General features: G+C 41.2%; 1 protein-coding gene across 1 annotated transcript; it reads left to right on the top strand.

Annotated features, from left to right (window-relative positions):
• The first annotated feature begins 520 nt into the window (after positions 1-520).
• LRRIQ4 (leucine rich repeats and IQ motif containing 4) lies at positions 521-14,889 on the top strand. The gene is made up of 5 exons (XM_030760708.2): positions 521-1,540; positions 6,121-6,294; positions 7,734-7,872; positions 8,904-9,100; positions 14,294-14,889. Exons 1-5 carry the CDS (start codon positions 521-523, stop codon positions 14,444-14,446), a joined length of 1,683 nt encoding a protein of 560 aa, XP_030616568.2. The 3' UTR covers positions 14,447-14,889.
• The last annotated feature ends 235 nt before the right edge of the window (positions 14,890-15,124 follow it).

Here is a 15,124-nt window from a genome sequence, read left to right as displayed (position 1 = left end):
ACAATTCTCTGGGGGTTTTAAGGAAAAATGCAATTTTTGTTTCGTTTTTTGGCCACGCAGCTTGCGGGATCTCAGTTCCCTGACCAGGGACTGAACCCAGGTCACGGCAGTGAAAGCCCAGAATCCTAACCACTAAGCCACCAGGGAACTCCCCAAAATGCAGTATTTTAAAGTACTATTTTTTTCCTAATGTTTTCTCGGTGTTTATGGTAAGATCAATGATCTTTTGCAACCTTCCACATCCAACCTGAAAATAGAATCAAAAGAGCCATTTCTAAAAATTGAAATTAGACAATCCTTCTTTTAAAATATAAGTCAACCTGTTAGGAGAAAGAGGGGTATTCTCCCAACATGAAACAAAAGCCTACATTTTATGTTGTGTCGTAGTGAGCACTCAATTTAATCAACTAAATTTTATTTCTCTTAAGGATACCAAATCTGGTGGCAAGTAAACTGATATATTTTTTGTTTCTTTTCACAATATTTCAGATTTTGAATATTTGAACTTTCCATCAGAATAATGTCAAATGACAGCACAAAATCAGAACATTCACCTAGAATTCATCAGAAAAATGATCCACAACAGGTCTCTGATAGAACATTTTTCATTGACGCTTCTAATCAGAGCTTGCTTACCATTCCAGCGGAGATTTTAGGCTTACGAGAATTAGAGGAAGTGCATCTGGAAAACAACCAGATTGCAGAAATCCCCAAGGATATTCAGCATTTAAGGAATGTCAGGATCCTCTACCTGAACAAGAACAAGCTGAAGAATCTGTGCCCCGAGCTGGGGAAGCTGAGCAACCTGGAGGGCCTGGACCTGAGCGACAACCCGCTCCTGGCCTCGTCCCTTCGGGTCCTCGGCGGCATCCGCAAGTTGCGTGAGCTCCGCCTCTACCGCACGGACCTGGCGGAGATCCCCATCCTCGTCTGTAAACACCTTCACCACCTCGAGCTGCTCGGACTGGCGGGAAACCACCTGAAATCTCTGCCCAAGGAAATAGTGAACCAGACCAAACTGAAGGAGATCCACCTGAAGCAAAACCAATTTGAAGTTTTCCCTCTGGAGCTGTGTGGTCTCTTCAACCTGGAGATCATCGACCTGGATGAGAACAAGCTAAGTGTCATCCCAGAAGAGATTGGGAACCTGACGAAGCTGAAGAAGCTCTACGTGGCCTACAACAGCCTGCCTGCTCTCCCGGAGTCGCTGTGCCAGTGCTCCAAGCTGTCGGTGCTGGATTTATCCCACAATCGCCTCCACTCCATCCCGCACACCCTGGCCGAGCTCTCGCAGGTGACGGAGATTGGGCTGAGCGGGAACCACCTAGAGAAGGTGCCGCACGTCCTTTGCAGGTGGACCTCGCTGCACCTGCTCTACCTGCACAACACCGGCCTGCGGGTGCTGCGCCGCCCCTTCCGACGCCTGGTTAACCTGCGCTTCCTCGATCTCAGCCAGAACTATCTGGAACGCTGTCCATTGCAGATCTGTGAGCTGCAGAACCTGGAAATCCTGGCGCTGGATGATAATCAAATATGCCAGGTAACGATCCCCTTCCTGACTGTGGCTATGCTCCCACCAAGGGCCCTTCCGGCCCTAAGCTGGTGTAGTTCTGTGTCTAAACATCAGGAAATTCGAACTGAGTTTATGAGTGAAAATCCGGGGTTAACAGATATATCCAACAGGGTCACCATTTATGTTACTTCCCCCCCCGAATAGCAATAGTGATCATAAATGGTAGCTGATGTTTACTTACAATATGTATGTGCAGGTCACTGGGCTAAATGTTTTACATGTATTGATATTATCCCATTTAATCCTCACGATAACTTTTCGATGTGGGTGATATTATCCTCAATGATCTATGAGGAAAATGAGGCATGGGGAGCTTAACTAACTTGTCAAGGCCACACACCTGTACATGAGAGAGTCAGGATGCCAACCCACAGCAGTGGGTTGCAGGGTTCATGTTCTTAACAAGACTACCTCCTAACGGGGTTTCCTGAAACAGCAGAGTTCTCCGACACATACAGCCTGAGGCTTTAATGTTCCATTCACGGGAAACTGCAAAATCAGTTTGTCCCTAGAGAAACTCTCCCACATGTGTGCAGGGTGGTGTGTTCAAAAACGTTCATGGTAACATTGTTGATAATCATGACGTACGGGAGATAATCTAAATGGCAGTTGGTAGAGGAATTTGCAAGTAAATTGCGGTATATTTGTAAAATGGAATACTACACAATAATTTAAGTGAACTGGAGTTATACGTGCCAATGTGGGTAGATCTCAAAAGTGTGATGTTTATTAAAAAGTAAAACACCTAATGGCAGAATATTATATCACATATAAATCTTTAATCACACAAAACTACATACACACAACACACAACACATTTTATGGATATTTTTATATGTAATAAAAGTATAAAAATATGTACTGGAAAAAAAATTCACAAAATTCCTAATAATGGCTGCCTCTTGGAAGAGGGAGGAAGTCAAGGAAATGAGGATGGGATCATAACTCAATTTGTTTTTTTTTTTTTTTGCGGTACGCGGGCCTCTCACTGTTGTGGCCTCTCCCGTTGCGGAGCACAGGCTCTGGACGCGCAGGCTCAGCGGCCATGGCTCACGCGCCCAGCCGCTCCGCGGCATGTGGGATCTTCCCGGACCGGGGCACGAACCCGTGTCCCCTGCATCGGCAGGCGGACTCTCAACCACTGCGCCACCAGGGAAGCCCCAAGAACTCAATTTTAATTGCAGTAGTTCATTTTGTTCATTAACGAAAGGTTTGGACGGCAGGTACAGATGCTTTTTTTAAATTTTATGTTTTTATTGAAATATAGTTGATTTACAATGTTGTGTTAGTTTCAGGTGTACAGCAAAGTGATTCAGTTGTGTATATATATGTTTCTTTTTCAGATTCTTTTCCATTATAGGTTATTACAAGATATTGAATATATCTTTTTTTTTTCATGTTTGAAAATTTAAAGAGTTCTGTTAAAAGCAAAAGACAACTGTAGAGAGAGAGAAAGGGAGGTTTGGAAATCAACAACAGTAACCAAATATTAGGTCTGTTTTTCCTAGCCGTGAACACCATTCTCATGTACTTCACACATTATAAAAGTCCTAGCCTTAAAGTTGTTTTTTGTTCTTTTTTAATCTTTTACTCGACTTTCAATTTCTAGAACTTTGGGTTTTGTGATTTTTTTGGTTTTTTTTTTGGTTTTCCTCATTGCTAGAGAGTTTCAAAACTGCCTTTCAGGAAGTAAATATTTTGATGATGACTTTAAGATTTAGGAAGAGAATCTAGGACTCAATCTCTACTTAGGTAGCAGCTCACCTTGGAGGATTTTAGAGGTTCTATGAGAAGCCCTCTGCCTGGCTCCCAATTCTTCTGCAGCTCATGTAAGAAATTCCTTTTATAGTGAACAAAGTTTGTCATTCCACAGCTGGGAGTGAAAGGCTCAAAATATAAAGCGCCCTTGGGAAGTTCACTTAAATCCTATTGAGTCATGAGTGATACCTAACCCTTTCCTGTGAGACATTTTAAGAAATCAGGGTGGAGGAGGGAATCACACACAGATGGCTCCTTAACAAAGATTAGCCTCACCCAACACCAAGTTTTACTGCAAGTCAAACTGCACCGAAATGTGAACACGTTCAATGTTATTATGTTGAACATGAAAATCTCCATGTACCAGTGCTTATTATTCTTCAGTTCTTATGATGGTATTTCTGCGGCTTTTGTCTTCCTTTTTCAATTTCCTATTATGCCTCCAGCAACCTCCCAATGCATTTCTCTCCATAATGACACGTTGCCTTTAAGCCAACGCCTTATCACACCCCAAAATTTGCCTCATGGGCTTCTGGTGCTAGAAGCCTGGCCAGTTGCTTTTTCTTGCCTAGATGGAGGCAAAAATAGCTAACTTTCAGTGTGTATCTAGATGGATTTTATTTGTATGGTACATTTCTATTGTTGACTGAAAAAAGACAGACAACCTGAAAGTTGAGAATTATGTTTTATTTGGTGGACAAAACTGAGGACTTAAGCGGGGGATGCAGCCTCTCAGATAGCTCAGAGGGTCTGCTCCACAGAGGGAAGGGAGGAGCCGGGATATATAGGACTTTTTGCAACAAAGACTAGGTAGTCGGAATTTCAAAAGATTACTGTTAATTAAAGAAAACCAAATTCTCAAGTTAAGGAATTTAGCGCATTTCTGTGTATGGGAAGATGCAAGAGTCTGGGCTCACTGAAATCATCCCTTTGATATGCACCTCAGCTATCTAGGGCCATCCTGAGTCTCCTCAGGGTGCACCGTGGAGAGGGCTTGGGAGTGGGCAGCCCATTTGTCTCCATCCTGAGTTCCCTCAGGGCTCACTGTCAGGTGGCTGCAACGTCTTTTGTTTTACTGATTTGGCTGGTAACGTTTTTCATTCACACTATTAAGGGGGAAAATTCAACCTCAGAATGGCTACAGCTCAATGATAGTGTCAGCAATAATTGTTCTCATTTGACGCTCGGCAGGTTTTCTGTACATCCAAGTTTACTTACACTATACTTTGATATGACTATGATGGGATTAATTATTAGATCTTAAATATCCTGGGGAAAAAAATCTTTAAAATTCAGTGGGCTTTTGAAAAAGAAAAGCTAAACCTATGAACGAAGTAAACAGCAATAAGAGTGAAATGACTAGGTTATAATGAAGTGGTTAGATTGAAAACTGTTTCCCCATTATTTTGGACTGCATTGAACGCAGACGCTTCCCATTGAAGGGATCTAAGGGCCTAATGAAGAATTTTGAAATAGCCAAGAAGGAAAGCTTAAACATCAGTTTCTCTGGAGGTTGACTTGTTCTGAGTTTTCTGTTTTTAATGTTAATAAATAAGTAAAACTGTAAGCAGTTTATAACTTTTTAAGAAAATGAACCCTCACACTACACAATAAAGAGAAAAATGGCTTATGGCAGATTCCAAGTGTATGAGACTTTGGCCTGTAGGTCAAAGGAAAGCCCACTATAGAGATAATCTACTCACTAATTATTTACCTATTCCACCCATCTAGAGAGAAATTGGGTTGAGCCAAACCCTATTAACCATTGTCATGAAAAGTAGAGTGGCAGATTAGGGAATGGGTGGGAGGAACGCCCAAAGGCTGAAGCAGGGACCGGTGAGGAAGGATTTGCCAGGGAACTATATTTCAAAATGAGTTAAGAAGCTATTAAGACACAGAGTTGGGCCTTTTTTCCTACAAGAAAATAGGTATTTCTGTAACATAATCAATAGGGTGATTGTGTCACATATTTTAAGAGTGAGATTTTTCCATGTGGTTCCAGAGGGCCAGAAAGAGGCCAATAGGTGGATGTATTAGTGACACAGATTGTGGCTCGACAGGAGAAGGAAATTTGATAAGTAGTGGTCTTCGGCCAATGAGCTTTTCATCGCAGGAGGTGGTGTTTAAATATGGGCTGGATGGCTAGCTATGGAACATATTCCACCACCATATTAGAGGGTTAGAATAGAGAGACCTTTTTAAGGCCTTCCAACTCTGAAAGTCTGGGAGTGGGAGTCTGTGAAATGCCTGCCTAATACCAGGACAGATAGCCTTGGGATTCACTGGAGGGCAGAAGATATAATTGTAATTCATTGTTTCCTTCCAACTGAGATTTTAACTAAAGTTTCAGAATTGCTGAGCTAAAGCCTTTGAGGGTGAGAGGTCATGTCACTAAATTGATCAGTTCCAATAACAGAATTAATTATGAATATTATAGTTGCAATATTACACTAATAAGCTTAGTACTTTTTCTTTCAGTAGTGTCAAGCATTTGATACACTACAGCTTAAAAATTTGCAATAAAGTAGGTTAAAAATTGCTCTAATTTTATCCAGTGCATAAAAGTAAAGAGCAGAGAGGCTGGGGGAAATGTAGAACTCCAGACTTTATATATCTATGAGTATAAATACTATATATGCAAACATATGGGCTAACTTTTCATCAGTAGGAGATGCTAAATTGCTCTACTTATTTTTTAAACATTCTGCCTCAAAACTAAAAGCCCAATTTATTTTCTTACTGTTAAAAATAATCTTGACCTGAAACTTATCTTTTTGGAATACTTCCAGTTACCGTCAGACTTTGGTTTACTTTCAAAACTGAAGATTCTTGGACTAACTGGAAATCAGTTTCCTTCCTTTCCAGAAGAAATCCTTTCTTTAAAGTCTTTAGAGAAATTATACATTGGCCAAGATCAGGGAGCCAAGCTTACCCATATGCCAGAATGCATTAGGAAACTACAGGTAAGCCTCCCCAAACGAGCAGGCAAAAAATTATATGCCCTGATTCCTTAAATTGGCTGATATTGAGAAGACATGGTGTTGTTCTCACAGGTTGCATGTGGAATCATCCATACAAGGTTCCTAGCTCCCAGCAAGCAGTCACTGTTACACTTTGAGGCTTCCACTGTCTTCCTGAACAGCCCCGGGATCCATACTCCCAAGAACACTTTATTGTAATTGCTCTTGGATATGCCAAGCCATACTTGTTTCTACTGTGTGCTTTGGCACGTTTTATTTGCAGAAACTGAGCCATACCACTTTGCAATTAGTTTCCACTTTTAAAAAATACTCCCTGAAAATTATACTATTTTGAAGTTAAGGTATCATACAGATGACATGGCTGGGAGTCTGCATTTTGGATGGGACAGTCTGATTTCCTTCCCTGCTTATCATGGTGTACTTAACTATTGCACCAGGTTCATGCTGAAGATGGATCCACAGCACTATGCTAAATCCTAGCAAAGCAACAAGATGACATCATTCAAAGTAGCCATACCAGTGTGTCTTTATGTATGCGTACTTTAAAGATTTTGTTTTCATGTTCCTGGTGCTACACTTTAATAATGATAAAGTAGGTGTAACTTTAATAATGATAAAGTAGGTGTAACTACATAACTCCCAGTCCTGGAACTGAGCAATGGCATGTACAGAACAGGTACGTCTCACCTATTCCTAATTCTCTATTCCTTTGCCCTGTGTTCACAGAACTCCTTTCGTCAACTTGCTCCTTGTACATGTCACGCCACACTCTCCAAAATCTTAGGGTGAAATGCAAACATTAAAATCTTGCCCAGGGAATCTGAAAATAGTTAACCTATTCTCTGTACATTTTGGTTACATCCACTTGGGCAATGTTGGATTGATGTCTGTGGCAATTGCAGTTCTGTAGCAACTGCCACAGAGAATTAGCTGTTGAAAGGGAGCAAATGATATTTGTAGTTAAATGATCCAAACTGTTTTTCCATAAAGTCCTTGTGAAACAAATAAACACTAGATTCCCATGTTCTCTTTTCCCTGCATACGTGAGAACCGCAACTGATGGCTTAACTCAAAAATAATTGTAGTTTTTGATGATGATTCTTTAAATGTGTTTTTCCCTTTACCCCAATGCATAATATCCCCATTGAAAGAACATGGAGGGAATTCCCTGGCGGTCCAGTGGGTAAGACTCTGCACTCCCAATGCAGGGAGCCCAGGTTTGATCCCTAGTCGGGGAACTAGATCCTGCATGCATGCTGAAACTAGGAGTCCACATGCAGCAACTAAGACCCAGAACAGCCTAAGTAAATAAATATTAAAAGAAAAAAAAGAAAGAACATGGGAACTCACAGGTGATTCTGGTTACCATAATTCTTTTATCAATGTAAGGGTCATTATGGTATACTCTCATGTTATTTCAGAGTCTTAAAGAGCTGTATGTAGAGAACAATTATCTCGAGTACCTGCCTGTATCCTTGGGATCAATGCCCAACTTGGAAATTCTTGATTGCTGCTGCAATCTGATTAAGCAACTTCCAGATGCCATTTGCCAAGCACAAGGTGAGGAATCTTTGTAGATCCACAGCCCAGTGGAGTTTGAGGCCAGCATTTCCTGTGATTGAAGGCGTCCTTGCCCTACTAAAGATCAATCTCAGTGATGAGAGCTTAGACCTACCCCATCATCTCCTCGCAGAGCTTCCTAGTGGTGTGGGGAAGGCCAGGTGCCAGGTTAGTACAGCTAAGAGCCTCACAAAGGCAATTAGATTGTTCATTAAGAATTGAAAAGAAAATAGCAACTGCTAAGAAAGTTAGCATTCATCTATATAGTCATTATGCCATGAACGAGAATTTACTGAATACCTACTCTCTGCCAGAATTGGGAGCTGGGGGTCCTGTATTAAATTTGCTTTAGGTCAATAAGTCACTTGAATAAAAGGAAAAGGATTGACCGAGAGTAATGAAATTAGCAAGGGGGGACTTTTGGAGCTACATGATTGACATGAAAAATCATACATGATTCATATTTGAACATGCAAACATTTTCCACTAGGCTAAACCACTATTTGTAAATCCATCCATTCACTGAACAGGCTTTTGCTGAGATCCTACTGGAACGAAATAAAAACCTTTTCTTTGCCATAATGTGCTGAATCTTCAGGTTTATAGATGTGTTTTCAAGCTATGACTTATTCTTTAATGAAAGGAGGATGAAGGAATATGAGTGGAAGCTGTTGCCTACCCATACCCATAGGACATAATTCAAAGATTAGCGGCAGGGGTGGGTATGAGGTACTCCTTAGTCATGCTCCTGACCATGCATTTTTATCCTCTCTTTGATCCCTGGAGGAATGGAACGTTCTCAACGTTTTTTAGTATTTACTATTTTCCTGTCTCTAACACTGATTTACACTGGCTCCAACAACTTTGAGTTGTTATGAAAAAGAGAACTTGGTTTGCCTCATTAAATGTGCTGTCTTTTGTTACATGGCATAGGAGGAAACAAACATTTCAAAGTGATTGGACTAAAGCATGCATGCTTTAATTTTGCTTGTTTTTAAGACAAATTCATTATTTAAAAAAAATCATTTCAGCTTTGAAAGAATTACGGCTCAAGGACAACTTGATCACCCATCTTCCAGAGAATTTGGATAGTCTAGTGAATCTAAAAGTTCTGACACTGATGGGCAATCCCATGGAAGAACCCCCAATGTTAGTGTGTGCCGAAGGTGCTGAGGCTGTATGGGCGTACCTTAAAGAAAGAAGAAATATGAAGACAATGGCAACAAAGGTAAAATCAGCAAAAATTTTGTATAACGTATTCACACTTGCTTGGAGTGGGATTAGTGTTAAACTATAGATATATGAGGCTGCTCTTTTACACATCTATACCTTGAGAATAGAGATTCTTATTTACTTTTATATCCCCAGGGCTAAGCGAGAGAGTTTTTAACATCATCCTAGCATTTTTTGTCTTTTCTGTTCCTTTTCTCTGTGTCAGATGAGAAGCTGACAAATAGGCAAAAGAAACCAAAACTTCAAATTCCCAAACTATCTAAAACTGTTGGACTATTCACTGGAGTGAAAAGCTTATGTTAACAAAGTCAGTAAGTGGAGGCTGAAAAATTAGAAATGAAAGCATTTATGGATCAGAGGTCTAGAGACCAGAGTTCTGTTCTGCCCCTAACTTAGCATCAAAGGGCTAAGAGCCTTGTCACTCTCTTCCTTGCCCACCAAGCCCATGGAAACATAAGGATATCCCAGACAGCCCAGGAACGTGTCCACTTCAGTCAGTATTCAGTATTCTTCATTCAACTGGTCCAAACCCCCATCATCTCAAACCCAGATGACTGCATTAGCCCTCCAACTAGTGTCCCTACTTCCTCACCTGCTTCCCCTGTGATACATCTTCCACTCAACAGTCAGACCTACGCTGTTAAAACCTAGGTCAGATCTTGCCATGGCTCTGCTGAAGTGGACAAGTCTCCATTTTACCTGAAATAAGAGTTAGTCTTTGGTCTGTAAGACCCTTTATCAATGGCCCTCAATCATATCAGACCTAACATCCTCCCTTTCCCGGTAAATATTGTGTGATACCTCCTTTACGCTTTTGAAATTAGACTCATAGATAGTATAAGCTACCACAAACATAATTTTAATAAATCAAAATAATGCCTGAGCTGCAACATAAAGGAAAAAAGTTTATGTTAAAATATTAATTTTAATATGTATATACTCAGGAATGACTACACTGGAAGAATGAAAATAATATTTGGGGGATACTTCTTAAAAGCATTTTGAAAAGCCATGCACCCTCTTGCACATTTTAAAATTGATATTTAACCTTTTTTGCCGCTCAGTTTAAAGCATTGCAAAGGATTTACTTCCCAGTGAATTTTACATACTGACATCTTAAAATAGAGCTGTTAGACCAGTATTTCAAATGCATCCAATGGACTCTAAGTACCATTATGATTTGATATGTCAGTAAACATCAATTTACAAAATACTTAAACAAGTTCTTATCTTACATGCAAAAATTTTATGTCATTTCTTTTTCTTCTTGAACGTGTATTTCCATTCCACTTTCCCCTCAGAATTAACCTTGAGCCTGAGTGCAATTACTAGTAGTATAAAATTGACCAAAACAATATAAAATCTATTATAAATTTTGATATTTAATTATTTGACTTACAGGAGTTTTGGAAAGACTTTTTCACATAGGTTATATATCCTTGCATAAATATTAATTATTGCTAGAATGAGATAAAGTTTGGCATCAGTTCCATTCCTATTTTTTATTTTACAGATGAGAAACCTCGTTTAAATTCTTAAGTTGACAAGAATGGAAAAAGTTTTTTTTTTTGCCTATATTGTTTTGTTTTAAGTGACAGGGCCTCACATATCTCTGAACTTCTTCCAGATATATCCCAAAAAATAGATAGCAGTTTTCTAAGTTTTTCTAAGCTGACAGATTAACTTCATTTTTCTTGAAGGCAGAGAGCCGGAAACCACCTGACTTATAAAAGGATTGGTTACCCAGTCTTTAGAGCCAACATCAATATTATTATTTTTTTAATACATTTATTTATTTTTGGCTGCGTTGGGTCTTCGTTGCTACGCGCAGGCTTTTCTCTAGTTGCGGCGAGCGGGGGCTACTCTTCGTCACGGTAGGTGGGCTTCTCATTGCGGTGACTTCTCTTGTTGAGGAGCACAGGCTCTAGGCGCACAGGCTTCAGTAGTTGCAGCACATGGGCTCAGCTGTTGTGGCTCGCGGGCTTAGAGCACAGGTTCAGTAGTTGTGGCTCACAGGCTTAGTTGCTTCGTCGCATGTGGGATCTTCCCAGACCAGGGCTCGAACCTGTGTCCCCTGCATTGGCAGGCGAATTCTTAACCACTGTGCCACCAGGGAAGTCTTACTATTTTTAATTATCTCTTTTTTTGGTGTCCCAGAGGTTTTTGGAGTCCAGGGCAGCCCTCCTGGTCAGATTCAGGTAGATGAGAGGCTGCCAGAGGGGCAGTTGTGAAGGGGCAGCTACAACTAGAGGATCAGCAGTTGTGTTCCTTGGCAGATACATTTCAGGGAGGGGTACAGATGGAAGTTGAAGCTCTGGAAATGAGTTGCTTCCAACCTATCTAAGCCTGCACACTCTTGGAAAGTCTTTGTGGACCAGGGTGCATGTCACAAAATAGAGGTCTCTTAAATCTTAACACACAAAAAGCCTCATAAATTTCCAGAATCCCCCTCCTGGGTAATACTGTTCCCCTGAAAAATCACCACCTTAACTGATCTGCTGTTTCCACTCTGCATCTCATCCTTCCCATTTTCACTTTACTTCAGTCACAAATGGGGTCCTTGGTGTTTTTTTCAAGGCCCATGTGTGCTCCTGCTTCAGAGCCTTAACACTGGCTCCTGCCGCTGCCCAGAGGTGCTTTCCCCAGATGTGGACAAGGCCAGCCCTCACTTAGTTCAGCCTCTGCTCAAATATCCACATATCTGCCCTTCATCCACCTTATATAAAACAGCATACCTCCACCCGCCTCATTCATTCATTCGTTCAACAAATATTTACTGAGCTGCTACTATGTACCAGGCACTGGAAATACATTCACTGAACAAAATGGACAAATATTTCTGTCCTCATATTGCTTAAAGCCTAGTGTGACAGAAATAAGAACATGAAATATAAAACATAAAATTGTATACTATGTTAGAAAGTGATTAATTGGTATTGGAAAAAAGCTCAAGCTAAGGGGAACTGAGATTGCCAGAAGTACTGTGTGAGTGAGTGTGTGTTATAGGGGTTTCAAATGTTCTTTTTGGTCCAAACATTTATTTAGGCAGGAAAAACTGGCAGAGTTCAGACTGCTGCTCCATGCTACTGGACTACTAAAGTAGCCACTTACTATATTTAATCTCTGTTCTTTCATCTGATCTTACTTTTGTTAGCTTTTTTTTTTTTAATTTTTATCTTATATTGGAGCATAGTTGATTAACAATGTTGTGTTAGTTTCGGGTCTACAGCAAATTGATTCAGTTATACATATACATGTATCTGTTCTTTTTCAAATTCCTTTCCCATTTAGGTTGTTACAGAATATTGAGCAGAGTTCCCTGTGCTCTACAGCAGGTCCTTGTTGGTTATCCATTTTAAATACAGCAGTGTGTACACGTCAATCCCAAGCTCCCAGTCTATCCCTCCCCTGCCACCCTTCCCCCCAATAGCCATAAATTTGTTTTTTTTTTTAAAGGATTATTTTTATTTATTTATTTATTTATTTATGGCTGTGTTAGGTCCCCATTTCTGTGCGAGGGCTTTCTCCAGTTGCGGCAAGTGGGGGCCACTCTTCATCGCGGTGCACGGGCCTCTCGCTATCGCGGCCTCTCTTGTTGCGGAGCACAGGCTCCAGACGTGCAGGCTCAGTAGTTGTGGCTCACGGGCCCAGTTGCTCCGCGGCACGTGGGATCTTCCCAGACCAGGGCTCGAACGCGTGTCTCCTGCATTGGCAGGCAGATTCTCAACCACTGCGCCACCAGGGAAGCCCCATAAATTTGTTTTCTAAGTCTGTGAGTCTCTTTCTGTTTTGTAAATAAGTTCATTTGCTTTTTTTTTTTTTTTTTTTTTTAGATTTATAGGGGTTTCAATTTAATGAGATGGCCAGGGTAGGCCTCATTGGGAAAATGACTGTCTTAGCTCAGGCAACCATTACAATATATCATAGCTTGGGTGGCTTGAACAACAGAAACTTATTTTCTCACAGTTCTGGAGGCTAGAAGTCCGGGATGGTCCCTGGTGCCAGCATGGTCAGTTTCTGGTGAGAGCTCCCTTCCTGCCTTGCAGACGGCTGCCTTCTCACCGTGTCCTCACATGACAGAGAAAGAGCAAGCTTTCTGATGTCTTTTCTTATAAGAGCACTGATTCCATCATGACAGCCTCACCCTCATGACCTTATCTAACCTCATTACCTTCTAAGGCCCAATCTCCAAATACCACCACATCAGTCATTAAGGCTTTTCAACATATGAATTGCAGGGGCAGGGGACACAATTCAGTCCATAGCAATGACAATTAAGCAAATTCTTGAAGAAGTGGAGGGGTGAACCATCTGAATATTAGGAAGAGTGTTCCAGGCAGAGGAAGCAGTAAAGGCAAAGGCCCTGAGCTGGAGCTGTGCCTGCGTGTGTCTGCATTGCTGGAACAAGTGAGCAAGGGGGAGACAGTTAAGAGATCAGGAGGGAGGGGCAGATCGGATAGGGCTTTGTAAGCCATTGCAAGGCCCTGAGTTTTGGGGGTGGGGGGGTTTGCTTGTTTGTTTGTTTTTGTTTAAGACGTGGATTTATTTAGAGAGATACACATTCCATAGACAGAATGCCATCCATCTCAAAAGGTGAAAATGACCTTGGGAGAAACACACTCCACAGACAGAGTGTGGGCCATCTCAGAAGGTGAGAGGCCAGGACTTGAGTTTTTATTCTGAGAGAAACTGGGAGCCACTGGATGTTTCGAAGAGTCTACTAGAGAAGAGGTTTCCTGAGTAGGTGCGAAGGAATAGGATCTCAAGAACAGGTAAAGGCCGCCTGTAGGTAGGAGCGCAGGTAGTCCAGGAACAAGAGGAAGGCAGGGTACAGGCATACCCATTCCCCTTGCTGTGCACTGTCACCTCCGCCATCTGGCAAATTATACAGTCATGTGTTTATTGTTTATCGTCTATTCCCCTCACTGGGATGTGAGTTCCACAGAGTCAGTGACATTGGTATTGAACTGCTGTTTCCCAAATGTCTAGAACAGTGCTTGGCACATAAAGCACCAAATACTTGAAAAATGCTTCGCCTGGATGACTGGCCAAGTGAGAAAGAGAGAAAATAAGGTTCAGAGTTCTAGTGACTTTCGTTCTCCGCATCTTGAAAACTACATACCAGAACAAAGAGCCGTAACCATCCCCAGTCCACTGTGGTACGAGCTGATGCTCTTCTTGTTTTCAGATTCAGGCATGGTGGCGTGGAATAATGGTACGCAAAGGATTTGGGAAATTTGAAGACCTGCTAAAATTGCAAAAGAAGGGGAGGAATTCTCCAAAAGATAAGAAAGGAAAGAAGGATGTAAAAGGAAAATCTGTCAAGAAAAATAAGAAATAATTCTATAAATGTATGAATTGAGGTAATGAACCCTGATGGATTAAGAAAGCAAAATCTCTAGGAATTAGATGCCTACCACACAAAAGTTATTCACAGAGTTATGGTTATATATAAAAATAAAGGTTCTTTTACTGACATGTTGATGGATAAAAATGCTATGATGTCTTCCAATCCCTAACCTGTAATTTTGTTATTTCAAGAAGATCATGTAAGTGCAATCACATAGTATGTAACATTTGGGGACTGGCCTTTTTATACTGTATAATTCACTTCCAGTCCATCCAAGTAGTGCAAGTGTCAATAGTTCATTCCCTTCTGGTTGCTGAGTAGTACTGCATGGTTTGTTTCACCATTCACCCTTTGAAGGGTGTTGCTCTGTTTCCAGTTTTTGGCTAGTATGAATAAAGCTGCTATGAACATTTGTTCATAGGGTTTTGCATGAGCACAGGTGTTCGTGGAATTCATGGGAATGCTGAAAGAAGTGAAGAATCATTACTTAAAGCATCCCCATTTATCCCACTCAAGACCTCCTCACCCTGATGACTTCCTGTTTTTTTTTTTTTTTGGCCACACAGTATGGCTTGTGGGATCTTAGTTTCCTGACCAGGGATTGGACCCAGGCCAACAGCCGTGAAAGCAGCGAGTCCTAACCACCGGACTGCCAGGGAATTCCCATGA

Source organism: Delphinapterus leucas, chromosome 4 (assembly GCF_059928025.1).
Source record: "Delphinapterus leucas isolate spDelLeu-1000000601 "Yukka" chromosome 4, BTC_Dleu_Yukka2, whole genome shotgun sequence".
NCBI classification, from domain to species: Eukaryota; Metazoa; Chordata; class Mammalia; order Artiodactyla; family Monodontidae; genus Delphinapterus; species Delphinapterus leucas.
This window is presented reverse-complemented; position numbering and strand designations above follow the sequence as displayed.